A 27,085-nucleotide genomic window follows, 5' to 3' on the forward strand; every position below is an offset into this window, starting at 1 on the left:
TTTTCTACCGCTAAGATATTCGCACGGTTACACGTTCCGTTCACACGGAAACTCCCCCGTTAAACTAAAAAAAAAGAGACAGCTAGGCTACAAAAACGTGTAAACGTGGAAATTCGCACTGTTCCGTGTAAACACCATTTTCGGTATGAATTTTTGGCCGGTTTGTAAAAGGGGCCTTTATTATAAAGAAAATAGCTAAGAATTTAGCACTAAGCGTAAACATATTTTCCTCGCTTAGGTCTTTTTAGCAGAAGCAGTCGTTTGTACGCCATGTGACGCAGGACCCATAAAACTACGTCGCCATAAATATGACCGATAAAGATAGACAACCTTTCAGCCTCGGAAGTGACGTCACTTACCATCGTTCTGCTCGTGGATCACGGTCTCTAGTAAGTCTGTCAGCTGATGAAGGTTGACCTTCCCTTCAGCATCCGTGTCCACATGCTGCACATGCGCACAACGATGATTAGAACTTATGACAAAATACACGCGCTTTTATTCGAATATATGTATAACAAAACACACACGATTGAACAACAAAAGATGGATGAAGCCTTTTCTTTCAAAAGAGCATTAAAAGTTATTAAAATCGTAGGGCTTGCTTTCTTTTCCCTATATAACCGTGTTATATCATAATATGTTGGCGGCCTTATATATATTTATCAGGTCATTATAACTCAAACACGGCCTTAACACATTGCATAACCCTGTTATATGTGTCATATAACAGGTCATTATACCTCTAGCACGGCCTTAACACATTGCATAACCCTGTTATATGTGTCATATAGGTTAACAGGTCATTATACCTTTAGCACGGCCTTAACACATTGCATAACCCTGTTATATGTGTCATATAGGTTAACAGGTCATTATACCTTTAGCACGGCCTTAACACATTGCATAACCCTGTTATATGTGTCATATAGGTTAACAGGTCATTATAACTCAAACACGGCCTTAACACATTGCATAACCCTGTTATATGTGTCATATAGGTTAGCAGGTCAATATACCTCTAGCACGGCCTTAACCCATTGCATAACCCTGTTATATGTGCCATATAGGTTAACAGGTCATTATACCTCAAACACGGCCTTAACCCATTGCATAACCCTGTTATATGTGTCATATAGGTTAACAGGTCAATATACCTCAAACACGGCCTTAACACATTGCATAACCCTGTTATATGTGTCATATAACAGGTCATTATACCTCTAGCACGGCCTTAACACATTGCATAACCCTGTTATATGTGTCATATAGGTTAACAGGTCATTATACCTTTAGCACGGCCTTAACCCATTGCATAACCCTGTTATATGTGTCATATAGGTTAACAGGTCATTATACCTCAAACACGGCCTTAACACATTGCATAACCCTGTTATATGTGTCATATAGGTTAACAGGTCAATATACCTCTAGCACGGCCTTAACCCATTGCATAACCCTGTTATATGTGTCATATAGGTTAGCAGGTCAATATACCTCTAGCACGGCTATGGCATCATGGAGATCTTGAGCTTCCCACAATTCTTTGATGTCTTCACGTTTTGCTAACCTAAAAGTTAACGATATTACCTTTGATATGTAGCTTATCACCTTATATGCACCTTATGATCTTATATGCATCTTAAAGCTTGGCTTAAAGAATGTCGATCAACCACTCTTTTGCTATTGTTTACAATTAAAATTACAGAGATTCATTTGCAAGAGAACCTATAAAAAATACAATGTTCTTGAACTACGAGCGACAACCGGTAGAATATTTTTTTTTATTTTAGACGCTAATGCAAATGCTTGCAAGTTTCTTATTTAGCCCGCGTAACTGATCCGATACGTCTATACTTTAAATGTTACCTACATTACTTATCCGTGTCGCATCTCTGTTCTTTCGCGTTCTCGTTTGAACGAGAAAGGACAGCTACACGACACGGAGCGATACGACACGGAAAAGTGAACTGATAAAAACAAACAGAAAGAAAGCTCTGCTAGCAGAGTAAACCTTACAAAGAAGTAGAACATCAAACCTATGGTTGCCACATATCGCTTTGCTATATTTTTACTTACCCAGTGTTATCTGGGTCGAGGGATGAAAATAGATCTGGAATAAAAGAAGTCCTGTTAGTTCACCGAGTCAAACAAGAGAAGATGGTGTTGGCGATGATACTGCTCACGTGACCTTTAAGCTTACCGAATCCAAAACTGGAATTTGTTCCGCCTGTTCTAGTCAGGAATAAATCATCTCTAGATGTATTCTGCGAAAAACAAGAAATGTTACAAATTCACAGTTTCCAACAGATCCGACACGACCGAACAAATGTTCACTAGAATGTTAGGTTACAGTGCGACAAGCAAAACCGTGAACAGTTGAAATATGTATGGAATGTTCGTTTTGTACAATCACATGGGAGATTTGCAAATAGTCAACAAGGACCACGTCTTCTTTACAAGTCTCAGTGCCTGAATTAGCCTTTGGGTGCAAATTCAAGCCAAACAGACACAAAAATTGACCGCGCCCGTCACACCAGAGAACGGAGAAAAAATAAAATATTAAAATGAAAATAAACCCTTTCTGAAAAAAACATCCGGCTTTATTCGTAAGCGCTAAATAAGTTGCTTTCTGTTACTGTTATTTTGAAGCTAAAAGCCTGAGCGTGCGATACTTAACCACCCAAAAAGTCATGCCATCTCTTAGCACCTCTTAGCATCTCTCAGTCCCCTAATTGTAGGGGTAGTCCTAAAGACCCTGGGCCCTCTGTCTTTTGAGCCAGGCACAATAAAACAGTCGTCTAAGTGAGCAATCCACAGTCTGCAATACTGAGTCAGTTATTCCAATACAGTACCTGAGCGACCTAATCTAGAGCTCGTTTGTACTCACTTTACTCCTACTTGTGTTCCCAGAGGGAGGTTGGGAATAGGCAGGGGTAGAATGTGTCATTTCTACGAATTCCTCTTCTATAGTGTCCTGATAATGGTCCTTTGCCGCGAAAAGGCCATGGAGAAATTCGTTAAAACTAACTTTGCCATCTCCATCTTCATCAAGCTCTTCAAATAGAAGAGTTAGTTCCTGTAATAAAGAGTTTATGGCATTCGATTTCTTTCTACAATATGAGTTAAATGTTAAATTAATTTCTATAAAACTGTATGTTTTTATATTTTATTTTGACTGCAAAATTTCTGGACTAATCCGTTCACACAGAAACTCCAAAAGAACTACAAGGTATTTTCCCATTCAAGCCTTACAAGGCACCTTCATTTGCTTTTTTACACCAACCTGTTCATTCATGGAGTCCATGCCAATGTGATCACAAACCAGAGCCAGCTCATGGTAGTTCAGAAAGCCATTGGCACCAACATTCACTTCAGTCCAGATGGCTTTCAGTTGCTCTTCTTCAGAGGGTGACTCATAACCTGATAAGAAAAGGTACTGAAAATTGTGGCTTGCTGTTAAAAAGCCTGTCAGCCTGTCATTTTGTCATCCCAGCAAAGTACAAAGTGTGAAAAAGCAACCATTTCCATAGCTGGTTTGTAACTGCTGTGACAGCCACACCCCTATTGGTCCTTTTCTTATAATTTCTGAAAATATTGGAGGGGGGGGGGGGGGACTTGCCCCAAGTGCTCTACTGTTGTATCACCCCATGCTATGGCACTGCATAAATACAGTAAGAGTAGTAATCGAACTTGAAACAATGCTGATTACCTGAATTATTAATAGCATTGACCGAATCGCGGGAAGCATTGATTTGTCCACTGGACTCGACCATGTCTACGTCATCTTGGGATATGGTGGAGTCATTACGAGACACAGAGTGTCTCTGCCACTTCATTGAGTTGTGCCGTCGTATACTGTTTCTTAAACTGCTTTTTCTGCTTGATAACTTTCTTCTTATCTTTCCAGGTCTCTCCTAAGAGAAAATGTTTTATGGATTAGACTGAGGGCAAATTTTTTTTTCATGTACCATTCCAAATGCAAATGAACATGAAACAATTAACTTGTATTTGAAATGGTACATAAAAACTCAGCATTAGAAATGAGATAAAAGAACTTTGGTTCAAACAAAATGGGAAACAAATTCTGAAGTCTGAGGTATAGAGGTTTTTGATGATGGTAGTGGTTTTTGATGGTGAAGGTGATAGTGGTTGTTGCAATGGTGGTACCAGTTATAGTGATGGTTGCGGTTTGGGATGGTGGTGGTAGTGGCAATGGTAATGGGGTTCAGGGGATTGGAAAGCAAGCTTGGAGCAGTCTAGTGGGTTATTGTAGGTTAAAATTCCCAGGATGCCTTTAGTTGATTGGCTAATGGCTACCTGATGATAGCAAAAAGTGTGGTTCTCTAACAATATAATCTGGCTAGAATTTCTTGATTTAACCAAGTATTCATCAGCCACATTTTCCCACTGATAACCTCATTCACAGATGGCAAATCTCACAGGCAGTCAATACCTAGGGGCTAAGACTGGAGGGGTTTCCCAGGAACAGGGCTTCTGGAATTACGCGCTTGTGGGGAAGCGTGTAATTTGGCTTTCTCCGCGTAATCCACAAATTTACGCGTAATCCAGCGTAATTTGGCTAAATTTTGAAAGACAAAACATTTAAGTGCACAGCTGATGTGTTCTTTTAGGGTTCTTACCTCTATTTATCATAAAAAAAGAGAGATATTCTTCGTAAGAGTGCGATATTTCGAACTGAATTTCAAAAACAAATGAAATGACTAGGCATTATTTGCTAAACCGCGAAGTCCTAGGACTAATAATAAAATACCTTCTTTAATTGGCTGGTGGCTAGGAGCCAATGAAAACTCGCCTAAGATTTTTTCGTGCTAAAAAATCACCTTTTCAAGTTATTTCGTGCTTTCCTTCGGTACAAAATGTAGTTTGGACGTAACAGTTGATATTCCGTGTAATTTAGCGCGTAATTCAGTAAAGAATCCCGCAAAATTTTGATTTTAAAGAAAAAGGTATTGCAAAATCCCGTGTAATTTAGAGGGTAATGATTGATTTTCCACGTAATTTAGCAAAGAATCCCGCATAATTTTAAGTTTTTTCCGCGTAATTCCAGAAGCCCTGCAGGAAAGATCACAGTCTCAAGTTAACATACCTTGGAGGACTTGAGGCTGCCCAACAAAGTCCTTCAATATTTTTTATTTTTAAGTAAAGCAAGCTAAAAAAGACTCCTGGGGAAATTCTTGAACAGAAAAGGCAGGCACAGAAAATTGCGATAATATGGAGCAACACAACATACAAAGTTAAATACCTACCCCCCTAGAGGTCTCCATGTCTGTATGATCTTCGTGGACGCCATTAGCCAGGGTCCTGCTTGACCTGGCACTAGCTGGTCTGCTTTCTGCTAAGCTCTCATCATCTGCTGAATACAGGTCTTCAGAGTAAGAGGTGTCTGGCTTTGACTTACGCCCATAACGCTTCTCTCCCTTTACATACTTTGGGGGTTCTGTTGAATAAAGCAATATTGAGTGGAAAAAGGCAAAACATGGAAAAAATTAATTATAATAATATTAAATAATGACATTAACAAAAAAACCATGTAAGGCAGAGAACTTTTGGCAAAAAAACACATTTTGTTATGTTGTACTTCAGCTGGCTTCCAGACTTCAGTTGTCAACCTAACCAGTTGAAATACAGTAAATACAGTATGTCAAGAGGGACGATGCAGGTGAATACAGAGAATGTATGAACATTCTCACAAAAATTTGGCTTGTGGTGAGGTCCGAAATTTTGTGACACCCGCCTTATGGGGGTAAGTTGACAGCTATGGTTGTGTTTAGGTATAAAGATGCAGAAAGATGGAGGAAGGATTCTACAAGCTCATCAACTTAAAGAAAAAAAAGATCAAGATATTTACATCATTACCATTTTTTGGCCGATTGTCAGCTTTTAGGCGTGGTTGTTGTAATGTTTTTGCGTCTCGCGCCACTATTCTGATGTATATAAGCTTGTAACGATTCACCTTCTTCAGTCTGCCCTGAAGAAGTCTTTATTAAAGACGAAAATTTGGCAGAGTCGATTTCCAGTTTTTGGTGTATTGTATTCATTGTTCTGGTACGAGATCGCGACAGTTTGGGCTTTTTGATTCTATTTGCATTTGCATGTGCATATATTTTCTCAAGTATTGATTTATGTCACAAATGGCTTGACTTTCACAGCATTTTGAAAATGTTGGCCAAAATATTTAAATACCTAATATTGCATTTTATTTCATCATGTGAACACACATTTTTTGCTAACCATATAAAAATCAACTAGATCTATCAATTTGGAAAGGTTAGAGACGATGACATAAGTCAAGATTTCACAGACTTTCACATTTAGTTAGTCAGTACCATAAAGTCATTATATTTTTCTAGAAATGCTGGGTACTCATCTAATAAAACATCACATAGTTATGGAACAATGGCCATATTTGTTCAATGAAAAATGGTTTTCACATACCAACAGGTTCAGTTGTTGTTTCTGCTTCATCTTCACTTGAGGATAGAGCATCTATCGCCTGCGATAGAACAGCTACAAAGCCTTCCTTAAAATCCTCAAATGTCACCTGAAAAAATATAAAAAACAAAATAATAAAATGTTAAGCATAGTGTTGAGATGTCAAAGCTTTCTAACTTTCTTACCATTTGTAGTTTGGATGAGTACTTCACTCGAAATTTAGAACGATGAAAATGATAAAGAGGCATTGATGGTTAACTTTAACAAGTAATAGTTTCTACTTGTGGCCTTTATAAAATTAATCTTTGTAAAATTCTTTCAGACATAAGCAACCAAAAGCCAAAGCCTATCTGTGTTATAAATCATTCTACCAGCTGTCAAAACAAAATGTAAGGCAATCAAATACTTCTCTGCAGGAATTTAAACTTTTGTTTAATTAAAATAAACCATAGTTTCAAAAGGCCTGCAAGTTCCACTGCAGGGTTCCCAAAGCTGAAATAACAGAAATCAGGTAAATCTCATTTCAGGTAAATCTGATTTAAATAAGTTAAGATAAACAAATTTGTAATATGTTCTTTTTAAGACCGATTATGCTCCAAACAACAAAACAAAGACATTGAATAAAAAGAGATGAGGCCAACCTAAGATCAAAGACAATAACATAAAAATCTACATCTAGTACACAACCAGTCACAAATGTGTAAAATATACAATTAACTTCTTATGTATGGCCTGTATAGGGTTATCAAAGTTGACTCATTATGTACTTTCTTTGCGCTACAGTATATTTCGTGTAACTCTTAAAACAATCATGAAATTAAAGGAAAAAAAAATAAAAATAAAAGAAATTATAGAATGGATTCCCCACAAACTTTTAAAAATAATTGCCAAATTTAATAAACAAATAACAAATTTAATACATGATATATTGCATGTTTAAACATAGGTTTAACAAAAGTCACTACATGTTTTTGGGAACCTCATCATCTGAATCACTATTACATCCTCAAAATATTTAAGGGCTGCTTTTGTGCAGTTTTCAAAATTACCAACTGTTACCTTATTTAGAGGTTAATGATAGTCTGCTTAGCAGCGGCTTTTTTTTGTGAAATTAAAGTCTCACAAGATACATTGACCCACTTTTTAAGAAATTAGTACCAATATAATATGCCCTTTTGATATCAAAAACTTGACTACACTCTTTTTTATAAGAACCTTTTTATATTAATACAGTATGTCCAGCCTGAGATTTCACCAAATATAAAGAACAGGCTAAGAACATGCTTAGGTTCAGTAGAAAAGAAATCTTGAAATACATTTACATACCTCTTCAAGTTCTACTCCATCTATGGTTACTGTTCTTTTACTACAGTCATAGATAACTTCTCTCATTTAACCGGAGAAAAAAAGGAGAAAAAAAAGAGCAGGGCTTATTTACGTATTGTGTAGACCAAAAAAATTATTGTCAAACAAGATCCAAAAGATTCAGTGACTAAGGTATTTTAAGAGTGGGCTCATTGGGCCATAATATCAGTACAAATCTTCTTAAAAATTAATGCTCTCACAGAAAAATGAGAATAACATGAAAAAAGTGAGAATCTCTATAGCACAATGACAGAAAAAGAAAAACAAAATTAATAGGGTTTAATCTATATTACATAAATGACCAATGGTTTAGTTCTCTTCATTAGAGATAAATCAATTAAAATCAAATTTGTTAAACTTAATAAAAGAAACGATAAATTAATATAAATTTCCATTGTTCTCTCAGAAAGATTTTGTTTTATTATTCAACTTTAAAGACCTTCTTTGCATTTATGGGGTTTCTATGTTACTGTTATTTAGTAAAGATTTATAATCACGGTGCATTGACAAAGAATAAAAAAGAACCTGGTGACCTAGTTTTATGGTTCAGTGAAAACCTGTCTATTCATGGAATGAACTATCAGGTACTTGTCAAACCAAGTAAACCAACAGTTGCCATAAGTAATCATAGACTGAGCGGTAAGCCAAGTGAAGCGTGAACAAAAACATATCAGCAGAAAACTACTATACTTTTGTTAATACTGTTAATACTGTTGTTAATCTAGGTTGCAAGGAAGAACCTCCAATTGCCTACGGTAGAATAGCATACATTCATTAATGGTAGAATATATAGCGGGATATTATCGCTCTAACTTGGACAACTCAAACCTATAAGCAGACAATTAGAGTTAATTTCCAAGCAAAAAGCATTTTTACTGAATTCCTCAGGGAGAAAAATCCGGATTTCTGCAAAATGGCCATTCATTTGATAACCTAATGTATCTCTGTTATACTCAGACTTCCAAAGAAGAAGTTGAATGTTATGTAACTTATTGCACAGCTTTCCAATGCTATTTAATAACAGGCTTTATTGAAAGAGGAAGTCTCTATCAACCCCATTTTTGCATCCATTTAAATTAGCTTTACTCTTCTAGAAATGGTCACTCATATAAGCAAACAAAGACCATCTTTGAAGCACAGAAAAATTCCACTGCAACATATGTCTTTTGTTAAACTAAAGATTACCCTTTTTTTCTTGTAGAGACTATATTCTCTAACTGGACAAACATAGTACTAACAAAGTTTTATTTTTATGTCCTGACATTAGAGTTGATTGTATGCCCAAATCTACAAGACTGAGATAGGAACAATTTACCCCCCTTAAGACACGACACCCTGTCCCACATGAAATTTTGTGTTTCTGTTTTGTTACAGCAAACTTTTTTTCCATTAATTATTATATATCAAAACAAGAAATCTATTAGAATCGAGAAAAAAAAAAGCTGTCCACCATAATCAATTCTGTCTTTTCTTTGACAATTTGTTTAACTGTGTAGCCCTAGGGTTGCAAGTGATAGAACAACAAATAATCAAATCTTGGTGTTAAATGACATACTAATGAATGAAAGTAAGTGAAAAGATACTGGGACAAAAGAAACTTATAAACTGAGACAAAAGGAAAAATCACATAAAAGCGCTACGAATTCCTTAAATCCATCAATTGATTAAAGCCGACATAACGTGTCTTTATTCCAAATATTGCACATTACTTCATTGTGGATATGCACGCTTGAGAGATAATGGAAGCTAGCCAAGCGACAAGTTTGCAAAGACAAATGTAAACAAAATACTTACAAGCAGAAAATCTGATCCCCCATTTACAAGGGCCATTACATTATAATCGCACTGTTTTTAGGATATTCTGGTCTCACTTAACAACATTTTAGGAAATAAGAAACAGTCGTAGTTGTAGTAAGAAAGGAAACTGAAGCTTGAATCGGAAACCGTTAGGGAGTTGAAGCAAAACAATAGATCTATAGAAATTAGACATATTAAAAACCCAAATTCTCAATCAAACGCGACTACGTTAAAATCAGAGGTGTAAGATTCAAGAATATTCAAAGTTGGACGGAAGTTTTTTTTAAGTTAAGTTCTAGAACGAAACTTTGCATTTTTTTTTTCAAAGCAGCGATGAGTTTTTTGTTTACATTTTACAACCGTGGGCATCGGCCTTAAACTAAAGCTTTGAAATGTTGTGATTGCAAATTAAATAATACCAAATGTCTGACACGACTTGTATTTATTGCGATCATCAAACATTAAATGATACAATTCACAATAGCTCGCACGGTGGCTGAGAATTTTATGACAAATATATAAGGATTCTAATGAGCATGTAGTAAGTAAGATTTTAAGTGATTTCTAGTGATGATGGGAAATAGCTAGGCAACCGTCAGGATTGTAATTCTAAGAGACACTTACTTGTCCGTCGGCCTCTTCGCTTCCAAGTAATTGCTGCAGAAGTTGAGGAACTTGATCATCCAACTGGAGTTTCTTGCAGAGTTCAATCAACTCAGCCCGATTCAAAGCCCCCTTTCCAGTTCTGTCACAACTATCGAAAACTTCTTGCAACTGTGCAACATAAACATCTTGTTCGTCTTCATCCATGATTCTCGAGACAAACCCTTGCACTTCCTTCTTGGTGAAGCAAGTTATAAAAATTTAATACTGGCTCGTGACAGCTAGATAGCAGGTTCGGTAGACATTTTTGGCGTCCGTCGTCGAGGACGCTTTGTCGGTTCAAAACAGCCGTGACTCAATCCGCCGTCATCAACACAGCAAGTAATGATTAGGGTGTCTTTTACTAGATTTCCTGCGATTACAACAACCGAAAACCAGCAAACACTGAAGATATGTCCTTCAACAGGTAGCAATAAAAAGAAGACTGAAGAAGAACGACCTTTTAAACCACTTTTGCCGTAGTAACAACGGAATTCTGATACGACACGCGAAGAACGTTCCTCCAAAACATCCCCGGATTTTGACGTGTAAAACCCTGTCGTCTTAATTATTCCCGTTCTTGGGTAGGATGGTAACTTAAGTCTTTGATGCTGAGTCCTTAATTTGATACAATAACCCAGTATAGTGAGATCGTAGGGAGAAAATCCATAAAGTTTCGCGCTCACAGACAACTCATCATCATGCAGGTTGCATTATTTTGGCTTGACCACGTGATAAGAATGGAATGTTTTTTCTTTTGTTCTTGATTTGTCCAATCAAAATAAAGAATCATGGAGAACACAGGTAGACCAAATTCTAGGATTCCAGGGTGCTAAATAAATGTACCAACGATTTTGAAAAGAACAATGTTGTGCCTTAGTACATTTAACATAGATGCTAATTATCCATATAAACACGTTGTCAGTGCAAATGGCAAACAAAAACCTTCTAAGACCGAACTGCACCATGGGTCTCGTTTATATTTCTGCCGAATAAAGGAAAATGTCGGAGGATACAAAATGCACGTTGCAGGTCAGATGCAGGTTGGAAGCAGGTTAAGTAAAAATGCAGGTCGGGTGATTTTTTTTTTCTTTCTCTATTTCATTCAATTTCATCGGCTCACGTGCGTCAGATTTTAGTTTATTATTAAGCAATAACGTGACCGTGCTGCGCATCAACCAAACTTAGGTCAAGTAATGTTTAACGTAGATGGACAAGTGAAAAAAAGTTATAGTTGATGACGTCACAGATCACGTGGCCGTGGGAATAATACGAATATCTCGCCAGCGATTTGCTGCTCATCAACCAAACTTAGGTCAAGTAATGTATAACGGTATTAATATATCTCCGTTAAAATTGTACAAGAAATCCACGGTGCATGCTCCACTCCTCTTCCCCTTCATATGGAGAAACCGTTGTCGTTTTAGGGGTCTTGTACCGAGGAATTTTAGTTTCTTTTCAGAAGCTTTCTCCATTCACTGTTTTTCTCTTCTGGATACAATCCACAAAGTTTGCGAAGCACCTGCGGTACGGCAGTCCTAAAAATGACAAGAATCGTGCAGGTTTTCCAAATAAGGAATATATTAGTTTCCTTATATGGAAGTGACCATATAAGGTCACTTGGTTGATGAGCGTCTGGGAAAAACGACAATTTTTGGCTGAATTTTCTTGATATGCAAAAATGTCTTAAAATCTCTACACTAGAAAATAAACCATCAATTCAAAAGATTTTATTTTTCGTTGATGAGAATATCACCTTTATTTGTTCGAATAATTAGTACCCAGAAGCACCTTTCGGTCGTAATACTTCCATTGATAACGTTTTTTGAAATAACAAATTCCCGACAAAACAAATAAACGATTTACTTGCTTCTGTAAAGAAGAAGCATTCATGATATGATTTCAAGCATATCAAGCACTCAAAAGCATGTCAAATTTAGATAAAAGTAAACAGATAGGTGCAGGATTTCAAGAATATTATATTTTTTATCTAACCCGAGAAAATTTAATTATGTCAGGGGAGGGGTGGGGTAGAAGGATTGTCCGCGGGCTCAATAAGGATAACAACTCGTGATCAACCAAAACAGCTATAATGGAGGAACTGGCCGAGCTAAACTGCTGCTAAAATGGTCTTTGAATCATATGTGGTTGATTTGGTCAACAAATTTGCTGGGCAGTATCTCGAAAACCTAGATCCATCGCAGCTAAGGCTCGGGATATGGGGAGGTAGGACTAATTCGTGACTTATTGGAGATTTCTGCACCAGCTCCTTTCGAGAATTGATTTCGAAATCCACGAAGTTACGTGTATTTGCAAGTTTGCAATGTTTTGTCGTACTTAATGGTTCCTGCTTTGGAATATTTCCACTACAGGTGATGCACAGCTTGAAAACCTCAGCTTAAAGGAGAGTGCTTTGGTAAGTTGTAGTATCTAATTTGTCCTTGGTTCTCTTTTATGCTCTAAGCGCAAAAATCATCTAAAAATAATATATTTCCCATTCTAAATGATAATACCAAAATTAACCAAGTTATCCTTCACACTTGCCCACTCATTGGAGTAATACTATTTTCCGATTTCCTTGTTTATACCACTGACTTTGTAGTTTGAATCAATCATAAATATTCAAGCGAAATTTAGAAAATTATATTAAAATACACGACCGCCTGATTGCTTAATAGAAAAGTCAATACGAGTGCTCCTATTTATTCGACATATTACTTAGCCCTAACCTAGTGATATCTGACTTTGTGGTGAAATGACTTACATCAACCAGTATATATTCGCTTTATTCTATTTACACAATGCAAGTAATTTTTAATTCTTGTGATCTTATCAGCAAATGTGCTAGGTTATCTTGCCGGGTGTCTACGATGTATACACCTTTGTACCATAAATGCAAATCGTCTTTAAGTGAGACGTATTTTTAACAGTATCGGCCCCATGTCTGGTATTTCAAAAGGGTCATTCATTTTAAATCTGGCAATGCAAATCACTCTGTTTATTTTGAAAACCTCATTATAAGAATCAAGTGAATCTTTTCTTCAACTTTTATTGAATTTATTATAAAACAGCTTGTAATAAGACAATCACGTAGGTTTCTTTATAAGCTGTGTTATTTAAATATAAAGTACGTTTTAGTTGACAGTGTATGGGGAGGGGGAAAAGAAACATTTTGCACATGCCTGTATTTATTCATTAACCCCCTCAAACACGAGAAAAATTTATTGATCAGATTGTCCTCAATTCATTTTCTTCTTTATGGGTGTTATTTTGCCTCTGCCACTAAGCTAATTGATAACAGGGGTTCAAGATGGAAGCCATATTGAGTGAGAAGGGGAAAATTTTAACCTTACAATTAGGAAGGGTTGGCCTACCTAACAGGAATACAAGTGGATACGCCTTACTTGAACTTCTTGTATTGTAATATATAGATTTAGACACTGCCTTAAAGTGGAGCCAGCATTGAACACCTTTTGTGTTGACTAATTGAGGTAGTTTTGGGGGATCTAGGATCCTGCTCTTTTCTGAGATTTATTCGTTGGACCAACCAAAAGGATCCATGCCTTATTTAATAATAAAAATTATGCAGTACATCAAAGTTAACAAACACAATTATGGCTGTCGAAGTTGTCAAGAGTCTAATAGTAAATTCTTATGTCCCTTCATAGAAGTTCCATATGAATATTTTTTTTAATCAAAACCATTTTCCTACAAGCTTCAAATTTCTAATTTAAAAATCAAATCTATTCATTAATTTATTTTTGGTGTAGAGGGGAAATAGCAAAGAGCATCAATTGCATAAAAATAGTCAACAGGGAGAAGGAAAAGGAAGAAATATGGCTCTTTATAAATGTTTGATAAGAAAATATAACAATAATGTGATAATTATATTCAGTACTTTCCTAAAATATCCCCTTTCTTATTATCTTTAGGTTGATAGAAAACTGTTTTCTTTACAGATTTATTATTTAAAAAGCAAAAGTTAGTTTTAATTTATATAATTTAACTGCTGAATTGCATAGTTATGCCCTAATCATTTGAGCCCCCTCCCTTATGGTCCGGGGAAGTCAGGGTTAATGTGGGGCTTAATACCACATTTTAACTAGAATATGTCAAGAAGGGTTGTATTGACTGTTTTTGACTCTTAAATTGGAAACAGGCTTTTATTACAGTTGTTTACGGTTAAAGTCTAATCCCCCACCCTTGTCCTGGGACCATGGGTGTGGGGGTATCAAATGAATAGTGAATAGGAACTCCCTACTTTTATCTTCAATACATGGTTTTCAATTCTCATGTCTTCCAGTCTTTAGCATTCATCTTGGACCCCAGTTAGTTCAATTATTCTTTATTTATATTTATATTTTCAAAACAATCTTTTCATCAAGCCATCTATAATCTAACTAATGTTCCACAACTATTTAAAAACAACAACACACGAGATGCAAGATGCAGACAATAAAACAATACATATAGACAATAGGGGTTAAATTTTTTTTTTTTTCAGTAAGAAATATTTTTCTTGTACTGTAAGTTGAAAAAGTTGCTGTATCTTCTAAGGATATGTATCTTCTTAGGACTAAGGGCACAGGATATAAAGACAAGAACGGTCTTCTTTAGCAGTATATGACAAATGATATTGGTTAGCCTTATGAAAAGTATCTCAACACAATCAAGAATATAGTTAGAACGAAGAATGTCAAAACAAAAGGAGGTGTTATGCTCAAATAATTTGATTACTAAGTTAAGTACTTGCATTCTCAAAGCAAACAAAAAGGACAAACAAAAAGGAGTTGTCCAAAACTCACCTTGCAGTGTATTTTTTTTGTTGCTCTTGTGGTTGTGAACTGTTACTTAAATTTACTAGCTAAAACCAGACATATCCTCACATAAATCTTGGCGTGAATGAATGTTAGTAGATCTCCTCTAGTTGACTTTATCCTTAAGTCACAAAATTTGAGGCAAAAAATAATCGCATAATCAACAAGAACTTTTTCCCTTACTCCGTGCTTGTATTTAGTCACCATTTCAGGGCCGTGTGGGGCCTTGGAGTTGTGTGGCCGGTTGGCGAGTGACACCACAGGGTACCCGTGCCATATACCATATTTCTATACCTATGGAGCTCTGTTTGCAGCCTTTGGCCGTGCTGGCTCCGCTTATAGTCTTGATGTGTAAAATAGGGTCATCTTCTCTCCCCAGGATGACTTGGATCTCCCCGTCAAGGTCCTCAGAGGTCACTTAGGTAAGGTGTGGGGTGTCAGAAGAAGAAAAAAAGAAATACTTTATCCTTGCATGCTCAACTGTAACCTTGAGTATTATTAATAATAACAATCTCTTATGCCTAGTGCATACTAGCGACATATCGACATAACGACATGGGCACGCGCACTCTTATCTTTGACATAACGACATGGACATAACAACATAAGAGAAAAAAACATGTTTTTTCTTTTGTGTCATTATGTCCATGTCATTATGTCGGGCTAAACATAGTGCGCACGCCCATGTCGTTATGTTGTTATGTTGCTAGTGTGCACTTTGCATTATTGGAATTATTTCTGCAGGCAAGCTTGTGCTTAAGATACCCTGGAAGAACCTGTACTCTGAGCCAGTAGTCGCACAAATAGATGGGCTGTATCTTCTTGTCAGGCCTAACACAGGTATTCTTTTTGTAGACAAAAATAAATTATTTATATCAAGTTATTTATGTACAGTATATATGTACAATATCAACCATGTTTTAAACACTTCACATCATTTTAATCTTAATACACATTAAGAATGGCCCATATTTCAAATTCAGGGTAGAGAAACAGGGAAACAGGGACCTGGAATTGAAACTGAGTCACCTGTGATTCCCTAAAAGTTTGATACAAGTTGATGATAAAAAGCTATTCCTTTTCATATATTTTGTATCCTTTATTATACTACATTTAGAGTTGCTTGGGACAAGTTGATTATAAAATACTGATTTTGCTTTATTATTTTTTATTTATTCTCTACCAAAGGATGGAGTGAAGGTATTATGATTGCAAATTTCAATATTTTAATAAAAATAGAAAACATCTAAAAAACAAACAAGCAAATGATAAGCTGGTAATGGTGGTAAATTTTATTAAGGGTGTATTGAATGAACAGTATTAAAAGTATGTATAATATAGAATGAAAAACTTATATTTGATAACATAATGTAAAATATGTGTGTAAGTTTTTGTATTAATGTTGTTATGTGATTTAAAAGGTTATTGTGTTCACTAGGGATTCACTACAATGCTGAGAAGGAGGAGAAAGCCCAACAGGAGAAAAAGAAAAGGCAGCTGGAAGCCATTGAGCTAGCGAGGAAATTGGAAGAGGAAAAGAAGAAGGCTGGTAAGAAACCTGGGAAGGTCTTTATTCTAGGGCTAGCAAATGTTCTCTGAAAATTGAAAAAAAATGTTAAAAAATGTGGTAAAATCCTGACCTTGGATCTTTGGTATAGTCTAAGAAGCAGAAAGGTGAACCTGTACCAAAACCTACATTTTTCAATCTGTTTCCATCCTTTTGATGCAAGATGAAAACATGTAAAAGATTATGTTAATCTCAAACATCACTAGTTATTAAATAAACCTAGATGGTGGTTGCTTTGGTCAATTTGTATAATAATGATAATTTTTTTAAGCTTTTCAAAATGAGAAGCTCCACTTAATCTATGAGTTGTAATCATTTTGATAGGTTATTTTAAAGAGATACACAAATTTGTCAACCTGATCATCTAGCTAGTATGAAACAACAACGGCACAGATACGACATGGTTGAATCAAAGGCATAGGGAGGCGCCTCAAGCTGCCTTTATATGACTCATGTCTGTCTACGGGACACATCTTACATCCAAATTGTTGGTTTCTGTGGAGTTAGGCAAATCAGAGAACCCAGAGAAAAATGCTCAAGGAGGCGAGAACCAACTAACTCACGTTGAAATCAGAAATCAAACCCAGAACCCAACTTTTTGTGAGGGTTCCCTTGGGTTTACTATGAATTCTAATAATCGTGATGGGCTATTGGGTAACTATGAGTTCTAATCATTTTGACCGCTATTTTGTAACTACGAGATCTTTAATATTTTTGATGGGCTATTAAATTATATACATTCCTTTAGTCTCTGACAAGGAAAGCAAGGAAGACAAGGATAGTTTTGTTGAGAAACTTGCCATGCAGGTTGTCAAGAATCTACAGGTCAGTTATGCAAAAATTATAAGGAGTACCTTATGTGATTATTATACAGTAGGAAGTCACTGATAAAAGTGTAATTACTTTTGTTTTAGATCTATATATCCAACATCCACGTGCGATATGAAGATACGGTGAGCATCACTATTGAATCACTACTTCTTATTAAAACATTTAATTTTCGGGCTGGTATACATTTTCTTATAGAACCAATGATCTTACGAGTTTTATCCACAGAACACAGTTAATTTCTCTAAAGCATGTACACTTGTTGCATTTCAAAACCAACTTCTTTCTAACTCGTACTTCTTTCTGTTATGGATCATCCATTAGGGATCCTGTCTCAACCCCTAGCAGCTGAACAAAGCGCTATACTGTCATTACTAATGAACCTGAATGGTTGCTCCAATGATTACATTCCTTCACAACTTAAAAGGATAACGACTACTGCATCATACACCTTCTGGACTCATATGTAACCCCTCCCCAACAGAACCATTCATAAGGCTACAGTATCTTGTTCTACTAATTTAAATCTTTTGAACCATACAGGTCACACATCCAGATGCTCCTTTCTCCCTTGGCATCACCCTGGAGAATCTATCCGCACAGGTAAGAATTCATCCCTTTCAGTGTTTAAGGATCGCTCAAAAAGTAAAATAATCGTCTTGTTTGGTTCTGTAGTCAACAGATGAGAACTGGATACCAAGTATTGTTGGAACCTCTGTCAAGATTGTGCATAAGGTATTGCTACATTGATGTGTGATCTAATGCACGTTGGCATGTTTAAGGTGATGTTAGGGTTTTCTTGAACGCGTTGACGTAAGGTGGCTTTTCTGATGTACATTGGCATGTATGACATGTTTCAAGGTGATCTTATGCATGTTGGAATGTATAAGGTGGTGCTAGTGTGATCCAATGTACATTGGCATGTTTAAAGTGATGTTTGTTTGGTCCAATGCACGTTGGCATGTTTAAGGTGATGTTAGTGTCATCCAATGTACGTTGGCATGTTTAAGGTGTTGCTAGTGAAATCCAATGCACATTGGCATGTGTAAGGTGGTGTTAGTGTGATCCAATGTACGTTGGCATTTTTAAGGTGATGTTAGTGTGATCCAATGTACGTTGGCATGTTTAGGGTGATGTTAGTGTTATCTATTGCTCATGTAAGGTGATGTTAGTGTGATCTAATGTACGTTGCATGTTTAAGGTGATGTTAGTGTGTTCCAATGTGGTCCAATGTACGTTGGCATGTTTAAAGTGATGTTAGTGTGACCTAATGTACGTTGGCATGTATAAGGTGATGTTAGTGTGATCCAATGTGGTCCAATTTACGTTGGCATGTTTAAAGTGATGTTAGTGTGACCTAATGTACGTTGGCATGTCTAAGGTGATGTTAGTGTGATCCAATGTGGTCCAATGTACGTTGGCATGTCTAAAGTGATGTTAGTGTGATCTAATATACGTTGGCATGTATAAGGTGATGTTAGTGTGATCCAATGTGGTCCAATGTACGTTGGCATGTTTAAAGTGATGTTAGTGTGATCCAATATACGTTGGCATGTTTAAAGTGATGTGAGTGTGATCCAATGTACGTTGGTATGTTGTTGTTGGCATGTGTAAGGTAATGTACTGTTTGGGTTGTTGTAGCTGATGGAGCTGAACAGTCTCTCTATGTACTGGAACACTGGTGATGACATTGGCAAGCTGCCTACCAAGGAGGAGTGGCCGGTAAGAAAGCTCAACAGGACATGGCTCACTAGTTCAAACGTGTTCTAAACATCTTTTTGTAATAGACAGAGCAGTTCAAACACAAAGCTGATCACATTGTCGACGCCTGTGTTCGATGAGGCATTTTGCTGTCTATGACAACAAAGAATTTATATATATCGTCACAAGCAGAAGAAAATTAGAAACGAAACAAAGAATTTATGTACTTGAACTTGGTGGTTTGTCTAATTTTGCATACAGACTATCGCCAAAGAAGGAATTGCACGAACAATGAAAGGCTTCTCAAAACCCGAAGGGTTCAAGTATGGTAAGCATTGCATTGGGCTTTATTATATGGATAGCTCAATCGTGATTTATGGCACTACAACTTGTGTCATTTTAGTCTTGCCGCCAATTTCTGCCACCAGCAAAGTCAAGCTTGATACAAAGGCCGGATCTGACCTCAGTAATCCCAAGGTTAGTAGAATACCCATGGTTAGGAAACAGGAATTGTTAGTGCCTGCTTATGTGCCTAGTCCTTCATGGTCAACGACAGAAACCAATTGACGGTATATAATTAGATGAGCTCCTGTTGCTTCCGACACCAAAATCCAAGACATTATTAACTATTTGTTATCATTCTTCTGGCACATTTCAATGTTCAGCAATATCGTAAATATCACGGCAGCTAATTCCCTACCCTGATATTATTTTGATATTTAGATTTATTAATGTTGGCCTAGTTTGTTAGCATATGGCGCCTCTGTCCTCTGATGAAACGGTAATGATCCCCGGTAAAGGCGAAACAGGATTTTAAATGTAGTCTCCCTGAGGAAGGATTGCAAGTAAAGTCCGAAGCTTTGGAATCCTTCGAATTATGTTTTGTCTGTCTTCCCTCTATACTTCTATATGTAAAGCGTTCAAAACTTTGTTAATACTGTATGTGCTTTAATTCTCTGGTGCTGCCTTTTCCAGGTATACCTCAGCCTTGTGCTGGAAGAGATCTTCCTTGTGTTGAGCAAGACCCAGTTTCATGACCTGATGATGTTACTGGAATCCTTCGATTACATGGCGAGGAACGTGCCCTTTAGAAAGTACAAGCCTGTTGTGCAGCTTATGAAGAGTCCATCCAAATGGTATGCGTTTCTTGTAGTTTGTATGATTTTATTAGAGAAGACCAATCACGTTGCCGTTGTACGCTCTAGGACATCACTGACTCATACAAAGCACACATTTTATCGGCTTAACCATGCGAAAAACTGAGAAATTCTTTTTATATGAAATATCTTAAAAAAAGTATCATACTTTATTCGTAGATGGTTATTTTAGAGTATATAGCAAAGGTGTGATTAATCAACGATCCTTAAATCGGCAATGTAACCAGTTCACTTCGGTCGATTACGTAACAATCTCCGATGATTTTTAACGGAAAACGCGAAAAATATTTAAAAATTGTAAAAGCTGTGTGTCTATTGGAAGTTTCTTTGAGGATGTCATTGGTAATTTAGAGCGGTTGGCCTGTTAAATAGCGTGGATTCTAATAGATTCTTTTGTCTCATGTTGGTTTAGGTTTTCTTTGGCCCACCGGAAATTGGTGACAATGCCGCTTTCTTGGCTTTCAATTTTTTCTAAAAAAGCTCATTTCTTTTTCATAAATATTATTATGGTAACTAGTTTTTATTATAGTGATTTTCCTGTTGCTCTGTCTTTCTAGCCGTCAATATCGTTTTACGTAACCACCACAAGATTGTTGGATTTTCCTCAAATTCCCAGGTGGCACTATGCGATGGACTGTGTACTAGAAGAAGACGTCAAGAGAAGAAGCAGAAACTGGTCGTGGAAACACATCAAGAGGCACAGGTAAGGGTAGTTATTCTCCTAACTGCTTCAAAATGTTGGTTAAGAATGGGATGGGGAGAATTAAACAGCAGATCAGCTTATTGTAACAGATGTAAATATTTTTTTTCAAATTATCCTTACTATGATGATATGCTGTATCACTGAAAGTCTGTCTTCCCATAGAACCACGTGTCGAGAGTACAAGATGCTGTATAAGAAGAAGCTCCTGAATGAAAAACTTTCAAAAGAACAACTGAAGAACATCGAGGTAATGCATAATTAACGAAAACCTCCTTATTCTTTGGTAAAATAGAGGCAATTCTTAGTTTGGGGATTGTTACTTAAAATTACACACTCTTGGCAGAATCTTGAAGAAAATTTGGACGTCCTGAATATTACGATATGTCGCCAGCAAGCAGAATATGAGGTAAGTGAAAACGCATCAACAATAACAGCAATATCAACAACAACAAGAACAACCAGAACAACAACAACATCAGCAACAACAACAGAAATACTGTTCTCTGTGATAATAATGGTCATGGCAATACTGCTGATGACGGTTATTCGTTGAGCTATATATGATTGGGTTGATATGGATGTGGTGATAATAACATCGCTGCTTTTGTTGTTATTGTCTACATGATGTTGTTGTTGATGTTGTGTTAATATTGATATTGTGTAAGAGCTTTTAGGCCTTCTATATCTAGTGTTTTTGTTGTTGCTGTTGTAGGCCCACATGTTGTATTTATAATAATTGAAAAAAATATATATATTTAACATAATGCTGGTTCTTTGACGCCTCTTTGTGTACATGGGTTAAAAGCTGTCTGTCATAAGTGGATCTCCAATGTATTTCCTTACAGGAAGCGGCTGCTCTGCGTAAAAAGAAAAGGAAAGAGGCAGAGAAGGAGGAAGGCGGTATGTTCTCTGGATGGTTTGGCAGCAAAAAGAAGGCCAAAAAACAGAAAGATGAACCAGGTAATGTAATTTTAGTAAAATGGTGAAAAGAGAAGAACCCATCTGTGTGTAATTTTGACCTTTGCAATACAACAAGTATTCATATTAAATAACAAAATGTTTTTCTAATAAATAATTTTAAAAATTATCCTAACCAGCAGGATAATCCTGGATTACAGGTTTTGGCAAACGATAGAATAACAAAGGGCAATACCCATTATAAAATGTAGTCTCTAGTAACTTTAAAACAATACCTTGTGTAAGGTTGCGTAGAAAATAAATTCCAATAATCTCAATTTTGGTGTCAACATAACAGATGAAACTTATGGTATTCTATTTTATATGTAAGGTAAAAAAAAGTCATGGTGAGGCGAGGTAAACTAAGGCTAAGTGAGGTATACCCATTTAAAAATGATGTAAAGAAGTATAAATCACTATCATTACATCTTTCTTAGAATCTGCTCTGGAATCTACTCTGGAATCTAAGAAACCATCTTCGAAGTCTCATAAGAAATCCTCTTCAAAATCCTCTTCTTCTAATAAACTTTCTAAATTCTCTTTTCTTCGCAAACTCATGGACGGAAGTAAGTATATCTCTAAACTCTTAAATCTCTGATAATAACTGTCGCACTTAAATACACCTAAATGCAACCTTTATGTCACGTAACTGTACCCGTTATAAAATATAAAAGCCGCTTTATGTCGATTGCTTAAATCCAGTATTCAAAGTATGTTTGTGTTTGACGTATTTTATGTACAGTGAGGGCTACTTGGAAGGGCTTCAATGTCAAGGGACAAAATATTACCTGTAGCTTTTTGTTGTTATTTACCGCATGTCTTACATTAACATTATTTGCTATCTAAGGGTCATCTTAACTTAAAAATGACTTTTTATTGAGACATTGGCCTTCGGCAAGAGGGCATCTTACATTGTGTACTGAAGGAAAAGAGATAGACTAAGTGGTCTGAGTTATAATGAAGAAGCATTGAGATATCATGAGTTTTTCTGTTAACGGTAACATTCGATAACCAGACTTTCATAGAACGCTCCCTCGCGAGCTAACCTTCGTGATTGCCCTATAGAAATCCTCACTGAGGAACAGAAGAAAGAAGAGCTTGCCAAGCTGTACGCCGCCATTGGATACAGTGAAAATGAGGTCATCACATCATTCCCGAAAGAGGTGAGAAACAATAAACTTAGTACTTTGTCTTATCTTGATTTTTACTTAAAGTGGCATCGCACCAGTTTACTTTCAGAGGGCCGACGGAAACCTCAACTGACAAGAGACAAAATAATCTGCGCCGTCCGCTCTAAATTATCAGTCACATCCCCCCTTTCCCCCAAAAAAATCTAATAGACACTTTGCTTTTACAATATTGAAATATTTTCTTGTTTTCCATTAAAAATAATTGTAGACTGTTGCGTAATCGTCCGGCAGTAAACTGGCCATTATCCTTCCTGTTTCTTGTTTGAAATACTTCTATTACTTCTGACAATGTTAATTATTATATCTAACGGTCTCTTTCAATTCTATCCTGTAGTACGTGGAAAATAAAGTCATTGTTCACTTGAAGCAGATTGGTGTTCAACTTAGGGATGATTGTGGAAGGTAAGCTGCCCATTGCAGACCTTCTCTCAATTGCTTCATCGCTGTTTAACGTGTCGTCTTTCTTCTTAGCGGCAAGCCGAAAGAAATCGTGAAATTCAGCATCAAAGACTTGTATGCTGACCTTGCCCAACGTCCATCAGCCCAGGCCATCAGGTAAATTGATTGTTATACTGTCTCCCAAGAAGCCTGTACCCCCAAGTGAGTTGACTGTCTTGTAACTAAAACATAACGTGGACAACTCATTGAGACCAGCATGTGCAGATGTACCCCTATTTTTATTACGTTGCCTTGTCGTCTCGTGCTAAAACATTCTATCGAACAGAATGCCAAAATGATTATGCAAGACAGGTCAGTTGCTTAGGGATAGTAGTATGGGCGCTAAAGAAGTAATTGGTGTTCTGGAAAGGGTAGGCTGCCTAGTACGTGTGGTATGGTATGAATAGGAGGATAACGGGAAAGCTGTAGATGGTCTACGTAGAAGTAGTAAGACAGGGAGCTTCCAGCAAAGTGCTAACGCTGGAAACGTCAGTGCAACTGCTCTACAGAAGTGTACAACATAGCTCTTCTACCCTATGTTGCTTCATTTCCCTGTACGTTCAGTAGTGGAGTTAAGTGGAACCCGTCAGACACTTCTTATGTAGACTTTCGCCAAGTCTCTGTCTTGCTCGCTTTGGGTTTCTTTGCGACACTTTGGGACTCTGAGAGAGTGACGTGGAACAAGTCTATTCTTTCTGGTACTTTGGAAAATATCACGCTATTTAAACTCACCTCTTTGACGCAGGGTAACGGCCAAGGTCGACAAGATGAAGATGTATGGGTCGCCAGGAGAAGGGGGCCACTTGCCCTTGATGGTCACCTCCCAACAAGAGAAAGAGAGTAAGAATCATACAACTGTAACCAACGTACATATCATTTTGCCGCCTGTGACTTAATGCATTATTTTACAGCATTTTTTTTTTAAATTAAAAGTATTCTTCCTAGCTTTGGTGGGAACGGAAATTCTAATCATGAATTCGACGCTTTTCCATCGGCTGAAAAGAAAAACACCTGATATACGGTCGGATTGACAGATCACTTATCAAAAAAAGCAAGCTTTTTATTGATGTTGAGTTGGTAAAGTGTTGCAGAGTCGGGATTGTTGTACTGTTGTACTGCAGTACTCATTTCTCCTACTTCTGTTTGGATACGAGTTAAAATAGAAGCCAATTTTGATCGATCGTGGTTAAGCTCACGGTCAGGGCTCAAACCTTTATTTTCAGAGGGTCACATGGCGCTGTTTCACGCTGCTTTCGAGACGAACCCTCTTGACGAGAAGTGTGACCAGCGCGTGGAAGTGACTTCAAGGCCCCTTAAGATCGTTTATGACGCGGTATGTCTGATCCTACAGCTACCCCCATCACCCATTCCTAGTATAACACAAAGTAATGCTTACCAACAGCTGTATTAGATCCTATTCTTGCTCATAGACTCTGGAAGAGCATTGGGTGTTTAAATTCGTTCAAGTGTTTGGTGTTCGAATTCGTACAAGTTGGAATTTCTTTAAGTCAGGCTTTTTCTATGTCTTCTTCTACTAGGGCTAACGTCCAGAGCGAAGTAGTATTATTATAGATTTGTTAAGAGCGCTAAGAATGAATGGGAAAAGAGATGTAGATGAGTGGCACCTGGCTAGTGGCAACATGACACTGATGGAGAGTTAGAAGCCTCTGCAGAAGCCTTGCAGATATCCAATTGTCCACCTTCCATCCCTATAGATAATTTTATTGTAAGCAGCCGTCACAGTCATCACCAGGAACAATATGTATGTTCTTTGAGAACCATCTTGAACTGTCTAGATTTTTGCCACTGACAAAAACTCGTAAAAAGTACAGAAAGAGTAGCCTGAAAAGTTTGACTCATTTTAATAAGCCTTTTTAATGCTGACCAGCTATCGAATGCCGTACGACCTTTATCGTTGTTTTCATTACTCTTGTTCAAGAACACGATAATATTGGTGTTTTGCGTTATCATTATTGATACATTTTTTTTCGTTTTCAGAACACTATCGACGAAGTCATGAAGTTCTTCCAGCCACCACAGGACGTCCACCTGCAAGAGTAAGTTAAATCCTGATATCATTGTGATATGAGTAATTCATAATAGAGATAATTGTACTAGATGGAAAGCGTTACGTCTGAACCAGACTTTTATATTTTGCGACCTTGATGACTGGACTAGATGGAAAGCGCCGTGATTGAACCAGTCTTTTATCTTGATCGTGATGAATGGACTAGATCGAAAGTGTGACGTCTGAACAAGACATTCATATTTCGCGATCGTGATATTTAGACTAGGTGGAAAACGTGACGTCTGAACCAGACATTCATATTCCGCGATCGTGATGACTAGACTAGATGGAAAGCGTAACGTCTGAACCAGACTTTTATATTTCGCGATCATGATAACCGAACTAATGGAAAAAGCTATTTCTGAACAAGACATTATAATTGGCAACCGTTTTTCGACAGGTTATCGGCAGCTGCCATGTCTGGGCTCGAGGCCTTGAAGACAGCTTCTAAAGCAAGTCTGGCATATGCCGTGGAGCACCATAAGGTATTGACTTTCTGGGTTGTATTTCTAAATATGATTTCTCAAAGTACTCAAAATCAACTAAAAAAATTCTTACAGTACTTAAAATCAAATCAAAAAGCGTCCATTCTGAGGCATCTTATGGCGTTGTTTGACTTTTCCAGGTGACAGATATCAACCTGGACGTGATGTCACCCTACATACTAATCCCTGAGAAAGGCTGTATGCAGGGGTATGTATAGGGATAAGGGCTGTATAGAGGGGTATGTACAGGGAGAAGGGCTGTATGGAGGGGTATGTACAGGGAGAAGGGCTGTATGGAGGGGTATGTACAGGGAGAAGGGCTGTATAGAGGGGTATGTACAGGGAGAAGGGCTGTATGGAGGGGTATGTACAGGGTACATATAATGAGTTTCAGTCAAATTCGAATATTGACTTTGAGCCTTTGGTTCATGTGGGAAACTGAAATTCAAAGGAAATGACACAAACTGTCAATAAACATAGTTTTCAATAAAATATTCCATATTATTTTAACAAGGCATTGGTAGCTTGAAGTGTAATTGTTTGTAGACAATTAAAAGCCTACAATTAACACTGACTCCTGACCTGCGCAGTACCATGACGCTGCCCATTTAAAAGATCTTAGCAGCTATGGTGGATACACGGGGTCTGGCATGAGGTGATGAGACCAGGCAGAGCTCAAACATTGTAGCACAGCCAACATAAAGATCGCGACCCAATACTTAGCTCTGGTTAATCTTGATTCAATATTATGTTGAAGGTCAAAGAGCGTTCTTGTGTTAGACCTGGGTCACCTTAAGATCAAGAGCGATCCTGATCAAGAAAGAGTCATCACCACTAAGGTACATTGAAAAGAGATTCACTGCTTCTGCCATCTTTGACTAAGAGAATAGAAGTCAAGGAGAAAAGTTCACACGTGC

General features: G+C 37.1%; 2 protein-coding genes across 6 annotated transcripts in view; one reads left to right on the forward strand and one right to left on the reverse strand.

Annotated features, from left to right (window-relative positions):
• The window catches only part of LOC116613704 (ninein-like protein), a 28,825-nt gene extending 17,839 nt beyond the window's left edge, over positions 1 to 10,986 (reverse strand). For 2 of the 4 annotated variants that reach the window (XM_048730902.1, XM_048730901.1), the window contains exons 1-10: positions 10,240 to 10,986; positions 6,457 to 6,562; positions 5,268 to 5,458; positions 3,710 to 3,914; positions 3,284 to 3,420; positions 2,888 to 3,076; positions 2,201 to 2,264; positions 2,077 to 2,110; positions 1,495 to 1,567; positions 360 to 444 (exon numbers count right to left, since the gene is read on the reverse strand). In XM_048730902.1, the coding sequence (XP_048586859.1) occupies positions 360 to 444; positions 1,495 to 1,567; positions 2,077 to 2,110; positions 2,201 to 2,264; positions 2,888 to 3,076; positions 3,284 to 3,420; positions 3,710 to 3,914; positions 5,268 to 5,458; positions 6,457 to 6,562; positions 10,240 to 10,425 (1,270 nt within the window). In that variant the 5' untranslated portion in view covers positions 10,426 to 10,986. Of the gene's footprint in view, positions 1 to 359; positions 445 to 1,494; positions 1,568 to 2,076; positions 2,111 to 2,200; positions 2,265 to 2,887; positions 3,077 to 3,283; positions 3,421 to 3,709; positions 3,915 to 5,267; positions 5,459 to 6,456; positions 6,563 to 7,779; positions 7,861 to 10,239 lie in introns of those variants that run through there. The other 2 variants (XM_048730904.1, XM_048730903.1) reach the window with 2 other exon arrangements.
• A 1,329-nt stretch (positions 10,987 to 12,315) lies between these two features.
• Positions 12,316 to 27,085, forward strand: part of LOC5505864 (intermembrane lipid transfer protein VPS13A-like) — a 78,333-nt gene continuing 63,563 nt past the window's right edge. Inside the window, exons 1-26 of one of the 2 annotated variants that reach the window (XM_048731024.1) lie at positions 12,316 to 12,483; positions 12,630 to 12,673; positions 15,454 to 15,496; positions 15,819 to 15,914; positions 16,513 to 16,623; positions 17,390 to 17,466; positions 17,556 to 17,594; positions 18,013 to 18,072; positions 18,145 to 18,204; positions 19,111 to 19,191; positions 19,432 to 19,498; positions 19,574 to 19,647; positions 20,146 to 20,306; positions 20,944 to 21,030; positions 21,193 to 21,277; positions 21,374 to 21,436; positions 21,876 to 21,990; positions 23,053 to 23,150; positions 23,512 to 23,579; positions 23,649 to 23,732; positions 24,361 to 24,455; positions 24,839 to 24,948; positions 25,614 to 25,672; positions 26,084 to 26,168; positions 26,309 to 26,376; positions 26,926 to 27,007. In XM_048731024.1, coding sequence (XP_048586981.1) covers positions 12,384 to 12,483; positions 12,630 to 12,673; positions 15,454 to 15,496; positions 15,819 to 15,914; positions 16,513 to 16,623; positions 17,390 to 17,466; positions 17,556 to 17,594; positions 18,013 to 18,072; positions 18,145 to 18,204; positions 19,111 to 19,191; positions 19,432 to 19,498; positions 19,574 to 19,647; positions 20,146 to 20,306; positions 20,944 to 21,030; positions 21,193 to 21,277; positions 21,374 to 21,436; positions 21,876 to 21,990; positions 23,053 to 23,150; positions 23,512 to 23,579; positions 23,649 to 23,732; positions 24,361 to 24,455; positions 24,839 to 24,948; positions 25,614 to 25,672; positions 26,084 to 26,168; positions 26,309 to 26,376; positions 26,926 to 27,007 — 2,112 coding nt within the window. In that variant the 5' untranslated portion in view covers positions 12,316 to 12,383. Of the gene's footprint in view, positions 12,484 to 12,629; positions 12,674 to 15,453; positions 15,497 to 15,818; positions 15,915 to 16,512; positions 16,624 to 17,389; positions 17,467 to 17,555; positions 17,595 to 18,012; positions 18,073 to 18,144; positions 18,205 to 19,110; positions 19,192 to 19,431; positions 19,499 to 19,573; positions 19,648 to 20,145; positions 20,307 to 20,943; positions 21,031 to 21,192; positions 21,278 to 21,373; positions 21,437 to 21,875; positions 21,991 to 22,435; positions 22,554 to 23,052; positions 23,151 to 23,511; positions 23,580 to 23,648; positions 23,733 to 24,360; positions 24,456 to 24,838; positions 24,949 to 25,613; positions 25,673 to 26,083; positions 26,169 to 26,308; positions 26,377 to 26,925; positions 27,008 to 27,085 lie in introns of those variants that run through there. The other variant, XM_048731025.1, reaches the window with a different exon arrangement.

The sequence above is a fragment of the Nematostella vectensis genome, chromosome 8 (genome assembly GCF_932526225.1).
Source record: "Nematostella vectensis chromosome 8, jaNemVect1.1, whole genome shotgun sequence".
NCBI classification, from domain to species: Eukaryota; Metazoa; Cnidaria; class Anthozoa; order Actiniaria; family Edwardsiidae; genus Nematostella; species Nematostella vectensis.